The sequence below is a fragment of the Copadichromis virginalis genome, linkage group LG14, assembly GCF_057382275.1.
Source record: "Copadichromis virginalis isolate Kocher_CV1m ecotype Utaka linkage group LG14, C_Virginalis_male_GT1.1, whole genome shotgun sequence".
In the NCBI taxonomy this organism is placed as follows: domain Eukaryota; kingdom Metazoa; phylum Chordata; class Actinopteri; order Cichliformes; family Cichlidae; genus Copadichromis; species Copadichromis virginalis.
Window position 1 is genome coordinate 19,009,333 of NC_140631.1, and position 18,988 is coordinate 19,028,320.

General features: G+C 39.6%; 1 protein-coding gene across 1 annotated transcript in view; it reads right to left on the reverse strand.

The window, feature by feature from the left end:
- Positions 1-1,333: 1,333 nt before the first annotated feature.
- The window catches only part of clmpb (CXADR like membrane protein b), an 86,414-nt gene continuing 68,759 nt past the window's right edge, over positions 1,334-18,988 (reverse strand). The window contains exons 5-7 of the mRNA XM_085429758.1: positions 10,127-10,249; positions 9,482-9,623; positions 1,334-7,256 (exon numbers count right to left, since the gene is read on the reverse strand). Of these exons, the coding sequence (XP_085285884.1) occupies positions 6,920-7,256; positions 9,482-9,623; positions 10,127-10,249 (602 nt within the window). The 3' untranslated portion in view covers positions 1,334-6,919. The remainder of the gene's footprint in view (positions 7,257-9,481; positions 9,624-10,126; positions 10,250-18,988) is intronic.

The following is an 18,988-nucleotide window of genomic DNA, read 5'->3' on the forward strand; positions in this document are numbered from 1 at the left end:
GGGACTATGCATTTTTGAAGCAGAGGCAAAGTCACCCCAATCTCCTTAACCAGAGAAGACGCATGCACTCCATCTTGGCAGCTGGACAGATTGTCAACATAAGAAGAACTTTTCAGAGGGAAGAGATGAATGTCAGTCAATAAGTGGCTGACAGGTTGATAGATATATCGCTGACCTTGTTGTCAGTGGCTTGAGTGTCACGTTGAGAGGCAGAAGAACAGCAGACGGTTGAGGAGGAAGCAGAAGAAGGAGCCCTCTAACAAACGCTGCCTCCTAAGCAGACGAGAGGTTCACATTTGGATGGGCTTAGTTAGTACAGAATGTAATGGCTGTTTTTAATATACAGAACTATAACAGTAAATTTATGTTTAAAAAACTGACTATGGTGTTCTGAACTGTAGTGAACCAATAATTCCAGGGCTAGTTGTTCTGCCAGTCCATATACTGTACAGCAATGGTCCCCAACCTTTTTTGCGCCTAGAACCGGTTTATGTCCGACAATATTTTCACGGACCGGCCTTTAAGGTGTTGCAGATAAATACAACAAAATAAAACCAGTACCACTACCAAAAAAAAAGAAGAGTTGTTCATAACACAAGGGAAAATACCCAGGGAAACTGAATTAACGATAAAAACTGATAAAAACCCTGAAAACCATAAATTTCACATCTGAGCCTCAACTCTCGTGGCCCGGTACCAAACGACTCAGGGATTGGGGACCACTGCTGTACAGTACACAGGACCTAAGAGTAAAGTTTTAACACAATAACTATTTTACAAAGCCACACTATATGAAGCTTTACAAAATGGTTCACACTCTTCAACATTTACCTTTTTTTTTCCAAAAACCATGCACTGTTAACATTCATGTTTGCTTTTGTTTTCCCCTTCAGCGTTTTATTATTTCCTGCAAGTAGGTCATGAATGAAATGTTGCTGTCAGCTGTCAAATTCCAGTCCCATCAGCCAAATCATACGAAATGACGATTGTGTGAATACATATTTACAGTACCTTACTCAGTAAAGAACATCAAGCAAGTTTATATTCCACATTAATTCTTGACATGTCTGAAAAAACAAAATGTGCAAAATATGAGAACAGGGAGTGAAAAAAATCGTCTAAAGAGCAGTGAAAGGGCTGTGAAAGTATTTGCCTTTTTCCTTTCTTTTTTTCCCCACACTTATATTTTTCAGATCATTAGCAAATTTGAATATTAGACAAAGATAACCTGGGGAAAAACAAAATGCAGTTTGAAAATTGTAATTTTGTACGCAAAAAACAAACAAATTTAAAAAATAATTTACGATCCAAATCAAGATGCCAGACGACAATATAAGTTGTCATTGAATATTTTATTTGCAAATGAAAGAGTAATAACTCAGAGATCGTAAAAATATACATTTTTTTGACTCGTGATATTTACATGGATTGTTTTCATCGAACGAAGAAACCAAAAAATCGTATACTGTTTTACAAAACCAAGAAGACGCCACATTAGAAAAACAAATGCGAGTAAAGAAAACAAAGGTGTCTTACATTTCCCTTTAGTAACGCCGTGATGAGCGTGTCTCCCCTTGACACTGAAACAATGGAGCCAAGAGAAACAGCCAACCACTCAGATCCCACACAGGCCGATGATAAGCTTGGCGCACAAAATAGTGTGATATACAAGGATTTTGAAAAAAAAAAAAAAGAAATCAAATAAAAAAACAAACTAAGGAAGATAACAAAATAAAGCTTCATAAAATTTTTATGTGGATATATTTACAAGTTTTGATTTGTATTTTTTTTAAACCGATTACAGTTATGTTACATCAAAGCAAAGCATTCCCAATCATCTGCTCATTTCCTATATAACATGCAGGTATCTTTGCTTTCTTTCCCTCTTGAAGTTGAATTAAGCCCCATCAGTCTCCTTTTGGAAAAAAGTATTAATACATCACATTCCCTTATGCTGACATACAAGGCCAAACCACAAAGTCCGAGCATCACTTTGCCCTGCTCAACAACTTTAATCAGAACACAACTGACATTTAATTCAAACATAAAACAATGTGGCTACATGAGAGTCATACTCCTATCATATAATGCAAGATAACCATTACTGATTTTACTGCACCTTTGAGTGATGATAATAAGACAGTATATAGTACTGATGGATACTGTACTAAGGGATGATAGTGGATGCGCTGCTGACACTGACTTGTTTTAAGACTTTCCTCCTCCTCTCTGCTGAACTGACATTGAAGCGCCTTAAAATTAATTTGTTGGAAAGAGCACAAGTTTGCCGGGCCACTAAGCTGCACACATGAGAGGAGAGATGCAACGCGAGGGCTCATAAACTGGGGAATCTGCCACCTGAGACTTGCAGATGCTGGAAAGCAAATCAAAAAGCTTGGAGGAATTTAACAGCTGGAAGACTCGCATCCCATCCTCCACCTCCACTGCTACTTTCATCAGTGGTGGAGGGAATTTCAATGACAAGAGCCTACATTCCTGGCTCAGTATCAATCCTGTTACACCACTCCTAATTCCCAGGACTACACTTGCAGATTCCTAAAAAAAAGTCTTTAGGCATATGCCATCCAGATTGTTAAGATGCATAGCAGTGTCTGTCTTTCTAAGTGCAAGTGTGTGTTTTGTTACACTAGCTGCTTTTGTATATGTGCATGTGTGTGTGTGTAAGACAGCAGATGTCCTCTGGGTGGATGCACTGTTGTGTGTCCCTTTCTGTGCTGTATTTAGTATCCTGGTTCCATCAGTCAGCTGTAATACCTTCAGACATTCGATCCATCAAATTGATTCTGAAGGAGCAGAAAAAACAAGAAATGTGGTTTGGCTTTTGTTTGCGTACACCGTGTACGTGTTTGTGACGATGTGCGTGCCAACTGTGAATGTACATGAGGCACACACCTGTGTTTTTGTGTGCACCTGAATACAGCGTATACATGTCTGTATGTGTGTGTATATACAACTTTTACCTGTTTGTGTTAAATGTGCGTACGCATGCACCTTGAGATGCCATCAGTACACCCAGGGCCAAGTGCATTCTGTGTTAAAAGACAGCAAGACCAAGGAGGGAGCGCACAAGTGGCCTCCAGAGCTCATGATAGTTATGAATTATGGACGTGCTTTATCTCAGGACGCCACCCCCACGAGCAAAAACAAGACTACCGCCTGCGAAGCCAAGTTCAATAGGCATACAAGTCAGTGAAAACTAAAATAAACACTGCCAGTCTGCAGTCATATCAATTTGGATAGAAGTTGCTTTGCCTGGCTGGATCCTTCTCATTCAGTGAATGGCTAACATGGGAATGTGTGGGTGTGGCCCGAGGGCTTGTACCGAATTTACATGCATACACCCACACACTCACGCACATTCACATGCATGCATGCACGCATGCACCCTCGCACACTCAGACGCACACATACACAGTAGCTTCCCTGCTCAAATATGAATTGCTGTCTGTAGTTAAATATAAAAGGCATTGTTTTGTTTCGTGTTTTTCTAAATTTACCTCACACTTAGTCATGTGTGAAATCCCGTGTGTGAAATCAAACCAAGTGTGCTTTTCAGACAGATGCTGGTTTTCTGAACATTTTAGGTTAAAAAACTTCATTGCACAAGAAACATTTCACTATAATGTGGAATTCAGATTTAGAAGTTACAGGTATATAAGTATTGATGGAGGAAAGAGCAACTTACTTTAAACCAGTAAAGGGATCTTCAGTTACCGTTTGTCCTGAGAGGCAATGGGGTCATAAAACTAACAAAAAAAAAATGTTTTTTTATATGTCCAAACCAAGATAATTAATTTATTTGCCAAACATTCATCATCAATTAACTATACAGACTGTGCATGGTTTGATTATACTATAAATTTTGCTCATTTAGTGGTCTTCCACTTTCATAGCTGAGCTCAGCAATTTAAAAACATAAGGACTGAAAATGCAGAATAGTGAATTTTTCTTTTGGCGAGCTAGAGTTCAGAGTAGTATAAATTCTGCTCTGATGAAGATTTTCATCATAACTAGCAAATTATCGCTGTGGAGACCTGGTCAAGGATACACAATGATAGCTAGATAGTTAAAATGCTATCTCAGAGTATATGCTAGGTAAGATGGGATTGCCACGGTTACTGGTTGAGCACCTTCATCATGTAATGCTCTCTGTTGTCCCCACCTGTTTGTTCATTTAGAACAGGTATGTGCAACATAACTCTCCAGAAGGCCATGCTGACTTAAATAAAGTAAGCATAGGTCAACATACTGGATGGCCACTAATTGGTTAACATAATTAATATTTCTAACATAAATGAAAACTCCACCTGATTGCTTTAAAACTATTACATATCTTTACATATTACGTTAAATATCAGTAAATATCTATTTCATACATTCACCTTGAAATTCCTATCTGAAGGCAGCTTCTTATAGATTTTTAGTTAGGGTTAGTTTGTTTTCCTTTGTTGACCATGTTAAGATAGTGCTGGCAGTGGTTTTAGTTCCAGTTTAGCATGATTTTAAACCCAACTAATCCTAAATTAATAATTCTTTTTTTTGTCAGTTGTTGGAATGAATTTGGGAACTTTTTTACATATCAAATGTGTTGATATTGGGTAAAAGGGCAATTTTATCCCAATGGTAGGATAAAATGAGGAAGGTCAAAGGGTCACTAAAACAGAAAGAAAACAATTACTGTCACACTAATTAATAAAATCTATACCTCTTATGGGAATCTGTCCAGTATGTATGATGGGATCTTGTCTTAGACAAAACAAATTGATTTTAATTGTTCATACCTTGTGTTGCACCGAATTTGTTTTGATGTAAATCTGGTGACACAGGGGCTTCACATGTTCACACAGCATGTGTATAAAAACACACGGTCTAAATTCACTTTGGGTTTCCCTTTTGACTCTTTTGTAAGGGGGGGGGGGGGGGGGATCTCCCCTTACATACCCTTGTGTTTTAAATTAAATGACATCATGTGCGTATATCTATCTGTATGTACAATATAAAACAAGACTGATTACAGAATGTACAGTACATAGTCCCGTGGCATGGGATTGCTTTGCTCACCAGGGATAATTCACTCTGCTTGGCGGTCCCTAGGCTGCCTCGCTTATTACTAGGGGCAAGTTTGTTTAGGTGTATCTCTCAGTATTTGCTGCTGTTGACCTTCAAAGCTGGATGTGAGACTTAACCACTGGTGTGCTGAAGATAAGGACAAAGAAAAAAAAAACATCAAAGGAAAGAGGGATTGCGAAGGCACACTAGATAGGCTACTTGCCCTTTTTTCAGCTACTTTCAATCAAATTGCACTGGGTATGTCTGAGGACATGACAAAAGCGGGACTGGCTGATAAGCACAGTTTAACCAATGACCAAGCAGGACCTGGTGACTGAGCAAGACAGCAATCAAGTGCCACACCACTTTAATGGATCCAATGAGAGTACTGACAATGATACCACACACACGCTGTACAATAGAAATCTCTAGAATCATACTCCTTGCTCCCTTCATTCAAATTGAACCTCGTGGTCAATTCTTTGTGCCTTGGCTTGAGCATTGATTCGGTATGTTTACAGGAGGCTGAAAACAATGGGATCCACCATCTTTGTACAGCACACATTCATGGTGAAAAATTTTGGTTTCAGTTCAGAAATGTAGTAGGTAAACAAAAGAGTTAAAAAAGCCATAATAACAATAATAATTGTAATAATAATAACCCATCCTAGGGATTGGTGGCACTTCTTAATATGAATGAATGGACACATGGCTGTCTGTCACTCTTTACAACCTGTTCATAGAGAAGATACACAGAAAAGAAAAACAAGTCCAGCTGGTTCTAATAGAATGCTTATCCCTATATTTAAAGTATCACTACAAGCCTAATAAATACTATTTAATTATTCAGGGAAGATATTTGGTACCAGAAAAAGATGTCCATAGATGCACACAGGATCCGCGAGGGGGAAGAGGGGAGGCTAACGACTGGGGGTAAGACTGATTTGACTTAACATCAGTGCTACATCCTTGTACCTGAAGTATCCCCTGCTGATTGGTAAAGCAGATGAGCTGTTTGTGAGGCAACTGAATCAGTCTCACAACTGTCATGGTTTCTCATGGGTTCCTCATGAGAGCACGAAAAGACCAAGAGCACCAAGGCAGATGATGCACATGCCACGCGCCGTGCCTGTCTACACGGATGGGCACGATTGGCCCAGCCCATGGGAAGCAAAGGGGGGCTTTTGTGGTTTCGGAGCAGGTGCTGGAAGCAGCAAGTCAGGGCTGCAGGGTGACATGAATCTGAGAATCACCACAAACCCCGTCCTCCGAGAGGGAGAGAGAAAAAAAAGTTGCTGTCATACGTTTTTCTGCTTTCGTCCTTATTTTTCTCCATCCTGCTTGCACTCATATCTTACAACTGATGCTCAAAAGCAATGAGACTCCATTGGTTCAGACTTTAGATTTACGCTATTATCCAGACTATTTCCCTTTTTTCCCCCTACTGTATGCCTAACCCTTGGATTTCATGAATAAATAAAAGCTTTACTAGGGGCTTCTTCCACCTCACTGCTCATGGTGCTTCCCTGTGCCTTCCGAAGTCAAGTGAAGGAACTCAAGAAAACAAGTTCTGCCTTTAGCCATGAGACAAACTTAGGTCACTGCTTTTTCTTTTGTTTTGTTGTTTTATGTAATTCAATAGGGGGCAAGCATGTCTTATTTTTCCCTTTTTAAATATGCATTCATTAAAAGTACTTTTCGACTTATAGTATTGATTCTTTTAATTACATCCTTTTAACTAGTCGCATTTCTTTGTTTATGGAAGAGTCTTAGTCTTTGGGACGGGGCTGGTGGGCTTGGAAAGGGATGGGAGTCTCGCATGGCTGTAAGAAGGGGCTGGCTTTCAGTCCTACACAGTCTGAAAGGCCTTGGTCTGGGCGGGCACCATGAGGGTTGGGGGTGTAGGCGCGGACATGTTCCTGGAGTTGAATTTGGGAGTGGCAGGGGGCTCAGTGGTTTTAGGGGGCACCACTGTAGTGTAGGATGGAGGGGACTGGGGGAAGCCAGGAGGGTGTCCATTTTCCTTGAGAGCTGCTACAGCAGGTGGGCGAGGGCGGTGACCACGCTGGGCAGTGTTGTGCACCATGGACTGGGTGGAGGAGGCACCGGAGCGTGAACTGCCGGAGCGGGATGAGGACAAGGAGTTGGGCTTTACTAGCTTGGCCTTGGGAGCCTCGGCATCCTCCCTGTGGTTAAAAACACACAGAAAACACAATCGTGACAAAAGTCCATATCATTTTTAATTTAGCTGAATTAACTGTACCTGTACTTGAAATTAGAACCGTACAAACATACAATAAACTGCAAAAGAGTACACGGAAGTGCCATTTCAATATATTATTCTAAGGTCTAGGACACATGGGAGTAGTATTATGTAGGGGGGCTCATGTAATTCATGAGATTCCTGCAGCGTCTAACTTTTGTGAAACACATTTGCATGAAATAATGAAATCTGCTGAAATCACTTGTTCCCCAGATACAATTGTTACAAGGGGGGGATAAAAAGTTTTTGCTGTGAACACAGTGAAAACTTTATAATTCTACTTTTGCCTCAGCTTTTAATAACAGGGTTAAAATATTCCAAGAAATATTCCAATAAACTGCTGGGTAAAAGTAACCTGAAAGAGTTTGTCCCTGACCCTACCATTAAACAGCAACTCTGAAGACATTTTTGCTGTCATTGGTGTTTGGATGGTACTTGAATTAGTGAGGATCTGTTCAGAAAGTTAGAAATAGAAACTTCTCAGCTGTGCACTACTGGCAACACTGCAACGTCTCACCAGGCACACCACAGAGGGTCCCATAGCCCTTGCATAAAGTGAACAGTTTTTAAACAGTGTTGGGTGGTTCAAAAGCCGTACCCATGAGATCTGCATCGCTCTGGTGGTCTGGTACAGCAACAACAGTGGAAAAGCTCAGACGTAGAATGTTATGAAAACAGAAAGCACTTCATTACACCTACTTTATTTACTCCTAAGCTATGCTGCATTATTCATTGTTACATCGGTAAATATGCACCTACACCAAGTCCACTCTGTCACAAAAACGTTGCTCTTACAAGGTCCACAGAGTCCACCTGTGCATTCAGGTCTTAAAGGGATAAATAAAAACTATTGTGAGATCTCATCTCCATGAGCACACAGGCACACACTGAAATACAAGGGTGGTTTGAAAAGAAAGCTCCTAAAAGATAATCGATGAAAACTACCTTGTAGTTGTTTCCCCTTTTAGACACACAGAAACACAAAAAAAGCACAGGCAGCACGACGGGATGACATCGAGCACATGCAGGCATAAAGGGGCTGTGGCTGTTTCAATTAGAATGTGACTTGCTTAGCTGTAGTTTAAAACCGTTCCAGTGGAATCAGTGCTCACACACAGCAGGTTAACATGCACCAATCAACATCAGTTCATCCAACCAACCACGTGTTACACAGCGCTGCAGCTAAACTGTCTTACACTTATCTTATTTCAGAAGCATGTTGTCATATAACAATTTTTACTTGAGGGCGATTTTTTAAATATTTCATTATTTTATGTTTTCATTTTTGTCTGCAAAAAAAACCTGTCACATGGACACTTAAACATGCATAAATTATTAATAGAATATTTATGTTTTTCATAAAAATTGTAACAGGTAGTCTTTACTGGGCTACTGGTGCGATTTTAGTGAAACTTGCACACAGTGGTCACTTAACAGCTCTTCACCCAAACTGTGCTCAAGGTCACGTACACGTTTTTCATTCTCAGTGGATTTTAAACAAGAAAACTTCTCACCTTCTTTCTGTACTTCACACTTTTCAGTAACTTGTGAACTGTGAAGGACTATGAGCCAGGTGAACTACTACATCACTGATGTAGTGAACAAAAGTGCTCTGCCGGTGTCATAACCGTTGCAGTGTGCATAATTGCGGCAACCAAGGAAATTTACACAAGCTTGCAGCAAATCAGAGAAGTTTGCATCTTTCTCACTTTGGACAGCAGCGCTAAAAGCAAATACTTTTAGCCTTGCGAAAGTTTCTGAAAATGATACAGACAGAAAATGATACAAAAGGAATGCCCCTTACATTCTAGTACAAATTGAAGGGGTTAGAATATATTGCATACAGAGTATGCAGAATACAAGTATCTGCAAAATCAATGTGCTGGTCGTCAGCTGATTTGTGCAACGCAGCAACTAGATTAAGGGTAAAATGCAGAAATACTCAAAAAAGTCATCACCATTGATTACAAGTGATTACAGCCAGGAAACAAATGTTTGAGTTCAACAAAAAATTTAAACTGCAGCTAAGCAGAACGCAACAGCCCCACAGAGCCCCACAAGTAACAAAGACTGACACGCTAACACACATAAAACCTGCAAAATGGTGAAAAAATGAAACAATCACTGGACAAATGATGATTAATAAACCTGATCTCATTTGGGGTCTCCTCTTCCTCGTACTTCTTCTTCTCTTTCTTCCGGAAGACGAGCCAGATGATTAATATCACAATGAGGACACCGAGGGATATACCCACCACTGCGCCCGCAACCATCCCCACATCCCTCACGTCTGTGAACAAGAAAGGAGGTAGTTGATGAAAGATTGAGTCACTTACGGTCTCTGGTCTCATATTATTCATAGTTTTCCCATGAACTCTTAAATTCACAAATACTTATCCTTCATGCCCATTTGCTGGAAAAACACTCCCTATCTTTTTGCTACAGCACCTGAGTTGTAGTTAAGAATTGAAAACTGTTTATGCTGAACCACTTGATTTGCCTTGTGTCTACACATGACCATAATCGTGCTGGGCCTTTGATGCAATGTACTAGTTTTAGAGTGAAACGTGACATGGGGCAGGGGTGGTGACCATAGCCAGCAATTTTGGTTTAGTCCAGTTGAAGCACTGAAGGAGAATAAAGAGGGTGAAAGGAGCTAGATGGAAAGGCAGGGAGGGGAATAAATGTATTTCTAGCTGCTGTTTGAAACAATAACCATCAATCAGAGTGGCAGTTTGGTGCGAGGTGAATGCTGTTAGGTCAACTCCATCGCCCTTTTCTCCCCAAACTCACGTTTTATTGTGACCTCGATGGTGCAGTTTTCCTCTCCCACGTCATTGCTTGCAGTGCACCTGTAGACACCTGTGCTGTCCATGGTGAGATTCCTCAGGGTCACAATCTCTGGGTTCTTCAGATCTGGGGAGAACAAGAAAAACAATGCAATATCAATTATAAAGGAGAGACAACTGAAATGTCTATAATGACGGAAGGAAGAACTTAGAGGTAGAGAGACAGACAGACATTGGAGTGTTTATCTTAGAGAGAAGCCCATCATGGGAGCGTGTTTGACAGACCGATGTAGCCCCAAAGTCCCATGGGATATTTAGTCATCCCCACCAATGACAGCCATCCCAGACCAATAAATAATGGCTGTGTATTACTGTCCAGTGAAATCTAATTAGGTTGAACAGGTGTTGTTTGGTGGATGTAATTAATTTTGAAGGTTTTTAGTTGGACACGTGCAATTATGGATGCAAGTTAATGTCTCTGTGTTTAGTCTGTATAGTTTATCTCCCCACTAAAACACATTAACCAATCAAATAAAATAAAACCCCCAAAACATTTAAAGTTTTAAAACTAATTTTCCTGTTCACTTGATGCCAGTTCAGATCGTTCTCTGCATGTCACTCACTCGCTGATACGCACACACACACACACACACACACACACACACACACACACACACACAGCAGATATTCTGAAAATATTCTTTTTTTTTTTTAATTTAATTTAAATTTTTTAAATTTGAGATTCTTGAGTTTAGACATATAAACATATAATACAGAATCCAGCTCTTCCAGTGATTTAAGGAATATGAGTTTTCAATATTTCTTCAGATGTTTTCTAGCTCAAAATTTTCTTTTGCCATTAGACATGTTTTGCTTATGGCTGTTCAGCTAGTTTCCAAGTTCTTCTGTGTGAATTTCAGTTCTGCACTTTGGCTGTCAGGTGAATGATTCGGTGTATTTCAGCCCATTAAACATGTTTTTCATCAAAGATCTAATTAGTTCCTGGATCTAAAAAACAAAACAAAACTATGCAGACTCGCTGCCTCAAAAAACAAAATTGTGTACAGCTTACTTAAGATGACTAAGTTAGGGCAACTTATTCATTTTGAGTATACTGTACAACCTCATTAGTTCCCAGAACACAAAATCTATGCAAACTAGTGCCTAAAAAATGGAATAAAGCTTACTTAATATACTGAACAAGTATCGTACAGACCGCCTGGACTTACTTGGTAATTTTGGCTGTAAAAGGGCCAGAAATCATACTGTAAGTCAGTGGTTCTCAAACGTTTTTTCCGAAGCCCCCCTTTGTTTTACAAGAAAATTTCGCCCCCCCACCCGGCACAAAGTACATCAACACACACCCATATTTTGTTTTCAAACTCCACTGCAGTTTATTTCACACCTCAAACACTTAGTAAACAATTAAACACAGGAAAGTAAACTGAAATAAATTATAGGTAGCAATAAAATAAACTACTAAGGCTACAACCACACGTACACGGGTATTTTTGAAAATGGAAACTTTCCGTTTTCGTTTAAGAAAAAAAAAAGAAAAAGAAAAAAAAAGCTCCATCCACATGTAAACGCTAAAAACGAAATGTTGGCCAATCAGAAGTCCAGAAGCCTGGGAGGGAAAGACTAAACAGGGTTTTGTACACTGACAAAACCTGAAGTACTTCCTAAAAGTTTGTGTTTTGCTGGAAAGTTAGATAATTTTGTGTTACTTTTCAAGTGCCTTCAAAATTTCAAATGTTAATAACTAAAGACAGCATTTTGGTTGGTGTAGACTCACAACTAGGAAAGAACAAAATGCATACAGCATATACAAATTTAATTTAAAAAAATGTATTCAAATGTCCGATGTCCGAACTTCACTGTGATGCCTCTGTCTTTCTAAATGGAGCGACAGTAACTGCGTATGTATATGTAAATGTGTGTATATGTATATGTTTACGTGTGGACAAAAGGCCCAAACCATAGAAAAAGCTGCGTTTTCACAGGGAACATCAGGCACTGGGACACTTTCTGAAAGAGATTCTTCAGCTGGTGGAATGTTGGTCATTGAGACTGTCAGAAGGACGTTCTTCATTTGAAAGAACATCAGATAATTATAGATTTTCAAAGGGAACTCCTTCACTGGGAAGAACATCAGATATTTGCAGCTTTTCAAATGGAGGTCCTTCACGGGGAAGAACTTCAGACTTTGTAAGAATTTCTGTAGGAGGTTCTTTGACTTGTGTAAATTTAGGCACTGGCAGATTTTCAAATGGAGGTCCTTCACGGGGAACACTATTGGACATTGTCAGTCTTTCAAATGGAAGTTCTTCATTTAGAAGAACCATCAGGAAAACTTGAAGGGGGCTTGAAGATTTTGGATATGTGGATCTTTGCTACATCAGCAACCATCCTGAACAACACTGGTGCAAAGTTACATAGAATTTCTTGAGGATATTTCTGTCTGATCTTCGTCAGGATACTTTGGACCGTATCGTGTCAGATGGAGTGGGTGAAGATGGCATGGCCTTCCATCACTGTGAGATTTTTGGGGACACGATCCAAAGTGGCCTTGGTGACACTCGTGGAGAGTATGCTTAAACTCTGGGAGGCCATGTTCAAGACGGGACGAGGAGGAAGCTCCCAAACAACCTGCAGGATGTGGGGAACGACCTCTATCACCACCTCCTGGGCGGTGGGAAGTTTGGTGCTTTGTGGTTCCTGCTGCTTCTCTTTCAGGATTTGAATGTAATCCTCCAATGCGCTGAGGAGTTTAGGTGTTCGGTAGAATAAAAATTTTTCCTGCTAAAGTCTGAGAAACTCCATCATCATTGCAATCTAAAAGTAAAAGGAGACATTTAATCACCACAACTCTCAGTTCCTCAGAAATTTCCTGATATTTTCTGTCAGTTTTGGTTTGCATGGATCTGGGTCTTACCTGAGCCCTGTAGCCGGGAAGATGGCAGTAGATCTTTACAGCTGTGTCATAAATGGGTGTGTTGAACAACACCTGTCAAAGAAATAGCAAATTACTCACTGTTATTTAAAACGATTCTCAATTTGTCAACTTTTCTACATCAAATTCTGAAAATTGTTGAAATGCAGTATAAACAAAAGCTGTCACATACCCTGATGGGTTTGTAGATTCCTCGACTTGCTTCCATTTAGATGTTATAGTCGTATCGCAGTCTGGAACAAAAACTGTCAAATACTCTCCAATGATGGCGTAAGGTAAGATCTTCACCTGAAAATGCTCTGAACATGACGGTTTTGCTTGCACAGATGAGCTGTTCTTATCCAGTCTTTAAATCTGACATGATTAGCTGTGTCTGGGCCCAAACGTCGCTGCAGGTCCCTAAGTCAAACGATCACTGCGGCATCACTGAGAGTTGAAAAACTGTCCAAACTCTTTCATCTGTAATAAAATAATCAGTGTGGCTGCTCTACCATGTGTAACATCCATGCAGCATCCACGAAAACAGAATTTATTAAATTTAACAGAGTTAGAAGTTAGCACGGAATTAGCTCGCTAGCTTCCATCTAAATATAATATATGTTGTTCTGACTGAGGGATTTCTGAAACCAATTAAGACGTTGAGCTTTGCTATCACTTCAGACATAAATGAAGACAGTAAAGTAAACAGCATTGACTTTTTTTAGAGTTACTGAAGTTTGGCTAGCTGGTATATAATGATGTGCTATGTGGTGGCTAGCAACCAGTGTTGGGACTAACGCGTTATTAAGTAACGCGTTACAGTAACTACGTTATTATTGTGGTAACGAGCATGGTAACTAGTTATTATGCCAAAACCAGGAACGCGTTACTCGTTAGATAGGCTCGTTATTCGTTACTTCGTGTGGTGGCTATCGCGGAGCTTCCACAGATTCAATAACATTAGCAAGTGGTGGAAGCCAGCAGGTGGATGAAGGAAAAGGGAGGCAAGAGGAGAGACCCGAAGCGGCTGGTGGTCCAAGAGTGTCAGGTGAACTGAACTTCAGGTAAGAAGTTATGACCTGCAGTCCATCTGGGTCAGATATAAACCAAGTTTAGGTGGAGTTTATTTTCGTTATACTGACTTTTTCGTACTGCGTGCTAGCTAGCATGACGGAGTTTCTATACAGCTGGGTGGGTGCTATGTTACTGATGTTGAACTTTATATTGTTCGTAAGGTTAATTATTAGAGTTGCCAACCATCCCGTAAAAAACGGAATCGTCTCGTATTCAGAGAAAATATTACGAGTTTCGTGTTGGGGTGAAAAGAAACAGTTTGTCCCGGACTTCAGCTACAATGAAAAAGACACAAAGCTGGAGTTATTCTGTGTCTTTGCTGCAACGTTTCCTCTTCTTCTCTCATCCTCTCACCCTCCCTCTCCTGTTTCTACTTCAATCATGAAACTGATCAATGATCAGCTGATCGGCTTTTCTCTCTTGTTTATTTATCGCCCACTTTGCGCCAGAAAGAGGAAACCAGCGGATGTCGCGCTAAACAACAGCAGCACTTTTAAGCTTGATCAGCTGTTGTTAGAGTTTATTTAATATTAATTTCTAGTATCAGCTGATGTTGGCTGGAGCCACAGCTGTAAACCTGCTGGTCATGATATCGGTTTGGTTATCTGGTGAGAGGGAAACATGAAGATGAAACCAGGAGATGTCCTTACTGAATCATCAGAGCTGTGATGGAGAAACAGGTTTACCTTTTAGGTGACATGAATGAGTTGAAGAGAAGCTATGAACTGTTTCTGAAAGATAAATAACACCAGGTTCCTTTTTTTACTTAGCTGACAGCTGGTAACTGTGCAGGGGCGGGTCTAGCAAAGTGTTGCCAGGGGGCCATGTAGGGCATTAAAAGGGAGAGGGGGGCACAAAGAAATACTTTCTTATTCTCATTTAAAATGTCTCACTTTTAAAAAAATAATTATCTGAGTCTTACAACAAACAATATATATACATATATATACCATCAAGACAGTGTACATCACTGTCACAACAGTGTTTATTTTCATTCAAAGGCTTTATGGTTTTTCCTATAATGGTGGGCCGGTCTCTAGTCAAAATGCCCGGGACGATTTTTTTGTCCCAGTCCAGCTCTGTATGCAGCTCATCTGCAGTCTGGTGTTACCTACATCTTCCTATTCAGAAGGCAGAATTTCCGAGTTCTGAGTACAATCGAAAGCACCACGACTGCAGTTTTTGTGTTGGATGTAAAAAGCAGGCTAGGATAGAATCAGGCGTGGGATTTCTCTCGTGGAAATGTGCACACTATTTTTTCCTTTCTATTGGTAGGTGGCACAGTGCACTTGTGGCAAGTAAGCAAGCTAGAAGACTGGCAATCTTGCTGGGTATCCAGTTACGGAAGCAACACATTAACAAGAGAATTCTGAGTAAAACCAAAGTTACTTTCCCTAGTAAACTAGTTACTCTGAAAGTAATGAGTAACTTGAAGTAACTGAGTTACTTTTGATAGAAGTAACTAGTAATGTAACTAAGTTACTAATTTAAAGTAACTTACCCAACACTGCTAGCGACACAGAAGGATAAATGCAAACTTTTTTCCACTCGATAAAAGTTAACGTGAGGGTTCCCGATGGTTAGGGACAAATGCAGTTGCATTGCAGGATGCTGTAAACGGACCAAACTTCAGTCGGGAGAACAACTGAGATAATCCATCCACAATACAAGGTTAGTTGTTAATATACTGCTGCACTGCCTGGGCTGTAGTTACATCGTAAGGTTTAAAAACTGAGCTTTAAAATGAATAGCAGTAATAAAAACCGAGAGAGACCGACAGTGATCACTGATTGTTTTTAGAGGCTTGTTGAGATTAAATAGAACAAGATAAAAGCATTAAAACATGCTAAAAACACAACAGCCTTAATAAAAGTAGAGCAGTTTGAGCCCTAAATCACTTAAAGACCAGATAGTCTGATTTAAGAATGCAAAATTCTAGAACAGCCAATATGGAAACTCTTGATATGAGTTTTATCTTATTAAATGAAAAGAAATCACGCTATGTATTTTGCACTACATTACACTAAACAATTTATTGTATAAGTAAATAAAGTGTAGGTTAGGTCACTCCTGTGAAAAGATGCATACAAACTGATGAATCACAAAAGATAGAACGTCAACTTACAGTATGCCTTTTCATATTATATGCTTTCTTATCTTCATTTTCTAACAGTAGATGGGAACTTATGCAGTAAAGCAATGGCTTACAACACAGTGGACTGTGCAGTGGACTAATGCATACATTTAAAGCCTGACAGCAGCTGGTATATACACAGCTACAACAGTCTACAAAGGTTGTTTTCTGTTCACCAAAGCAAATATGATTGAAGAGATTTTTTTACTTCCCCAAAAAGCAAATAAAGAGATTAAACAAGGATTTATTGAACAATGGTTTATGCACTTGAATTAGGAAGGATAAGAAAAGTGACTCTATTGACTGCAATCTGCAATCTACTGACATCTAATGGTGAGATTTTACACACTGTAACTTTAATGATACTTGAAAATAGGCCAGGAACTGCACTCCTTGGTCTGACCCTGTTCAGTCAGCACACACAGTCTGTGTAATATGTGAATAATAATAAATATGACTTTTCCTCTTTTCCATAAAAAGTTCCCAGTAGGGTTTTTGACCTTTGGCACCATGGAGCTGTGGGCTTTAAAAAAAAAAAGTCTTCCACACTGTACCCTGTAATTACTGTACTTCTAATTTCTGAAAAAATACTCTAAAGCATCTTCTAATACTTCAAAATCTATTTGGGTGATTTGGACACGACAATGATTAACTGAAGTATAAAAGTATGCGCTCCAAGGTTCATGTTGGGGCCTTTGGGGTCAGGAGCAAATTAGATTTAGTCCCTCCGAAGGTCAAACTTAGCATCAGAATGGTGCGAAGGAAAGGTGATTGAAGTGACTTTGAACTTGGCATGGCTACGGGTGCAAAATGGTTTGATCTGAGTATTTCTGAAACTGCTGATCTACTGGGTGGGAATTTCCCACACGATCATCTCTGGAGGTGAAGGACAAAAGAAGAAGTAGCAAGCCTGAAAAAACACATCTAAGAGAGTCTTTACTGGACTGTGTGCACATAGATAAAATACAGATTTTCAGCCTGGTAACCTCAATTACCTTTTTATGCCTTAACCTGCATAATTTGTGTCAACTGCATTAACCCTTTTAAGCATGAATTATGACAACCTCAATCTGGATTTTTTTCTTAAGTATTTTTATTCATCTTTAGGCATGAAAAAAAGATTTTTGAACTTCATTTTTTTTAAACATGCACTTTTCAAAGAGTTTTTTACATGTCCACTTAGGTGGACAACATACATTTTGAGTGGGTGGCACGGTATGGAGTGACACATCAGTGTCCAATGTAGTGGTTTATGTGCAAGTATACCATCAGCAATGTGTTTTTTTGTACTATGATACATCAGTACTCTGCATACTGCAACAGAGCACTGATTTTTCCTGTCATTTAACATTGACTGTGTTTGGAGTGCAATATAAGATTTTCCATTTATATTATGTTCCATACTTAACCTTTTCCGAGACTTAGGCAGGATGTTAAGCAGGATCATGGCATCACATAGGTGTTAAAAATACACAGTGGCTGATTTTCATGTAAACAAATAAAAAAACATTCTGATGAAGAGCCACTAAAGGAAGTTTTTGGAGTAACCCTCAGCAGTAATTTGGACATGAAATAGTTAGTAGACATGTTATTAACCCTATGAGGAAATCTTTAAGTCTACTGAGGTACAGAGCCATAATTTAAACTACAGGAAACAGTTTTATTCAAATACAGTTTATTGTCAAAATGTTCTGGTGCTGATCGGTGACTGCCTTTGTACAACTTACCCATCATAAAGTGACCAAAATATTGTGGAACCAGTTCATAGTGTTTAATTGCTTGTGTGTTGGAATATATTAAACACGAAAACCAGGAGCTGCAGAAACCCAGTAATGCTGAAGACACATGTAAGGAATTTATCTTGGTTTCATGATGCAAAAAGGGAGTTACAGTCACATATGATCAAAGAATTCAGGCGAAGAAGTAAAACTAGCAACACATTTATGTAACAACGGCATAACTGTGAAGACCATGTAGACCAATTTCTAATTTCCACAAACAAAGTTCATTCCTTCAGACTTGAAAATGTTGAAGTAGAATCATGATAAACACTTCTCTCCACACTTGTCACCTTGGTAAATCAAGGCAAGCCTTGAAAGCCCCTAGAGTCTCATATTTCAGTCCCAACACTCATTTAGCAGAGCACAAAGAGAGTTTCTGGGAAACGTTATCAGAGGCATAGATCTGTGTGGGCAGTATAGGGGTGTGAGTCTGAAGCTGAATGCGATTAGATTAAATGTTCTTGATGGCTTATGCTTAAAGGCATGAAGACTGTTGCTGAATGTTGACCTCTTGTTGGCTCCACAACATCAGTGAGCTGCACAGATTTTACCTACACTACTAAAATTTACTTACTCCAACTGAATCACAAACTTTTTGGATGCCTGTGTCACATTGCAAGCCATTAAAAATTAACCAAAAGACCAATATTGATGGTAACAGAGGAGAGAAAACAGAGATTGGCACCCTGACGTTGTTTCTCCTGGTTTAGAGAATGCACAATAGGGGGGAGGTGCCCTGCTATTAGCTTTTCTGTTACAACCCATCCCTGTTCTTATTTAGAGGCAGATATGCCTGGTTATGATTCAAGAGGAATGCCAGAATCCACACCATGTGAGTGAAGTATGCCTCAAGGCTACTGCGGAGCCAGTGCCTCTTTGGTACAGAACATAGTCTGAGCTGCCAATCCAGTTCTGCCTATTACATTTGATTTTCTCCACTTTACA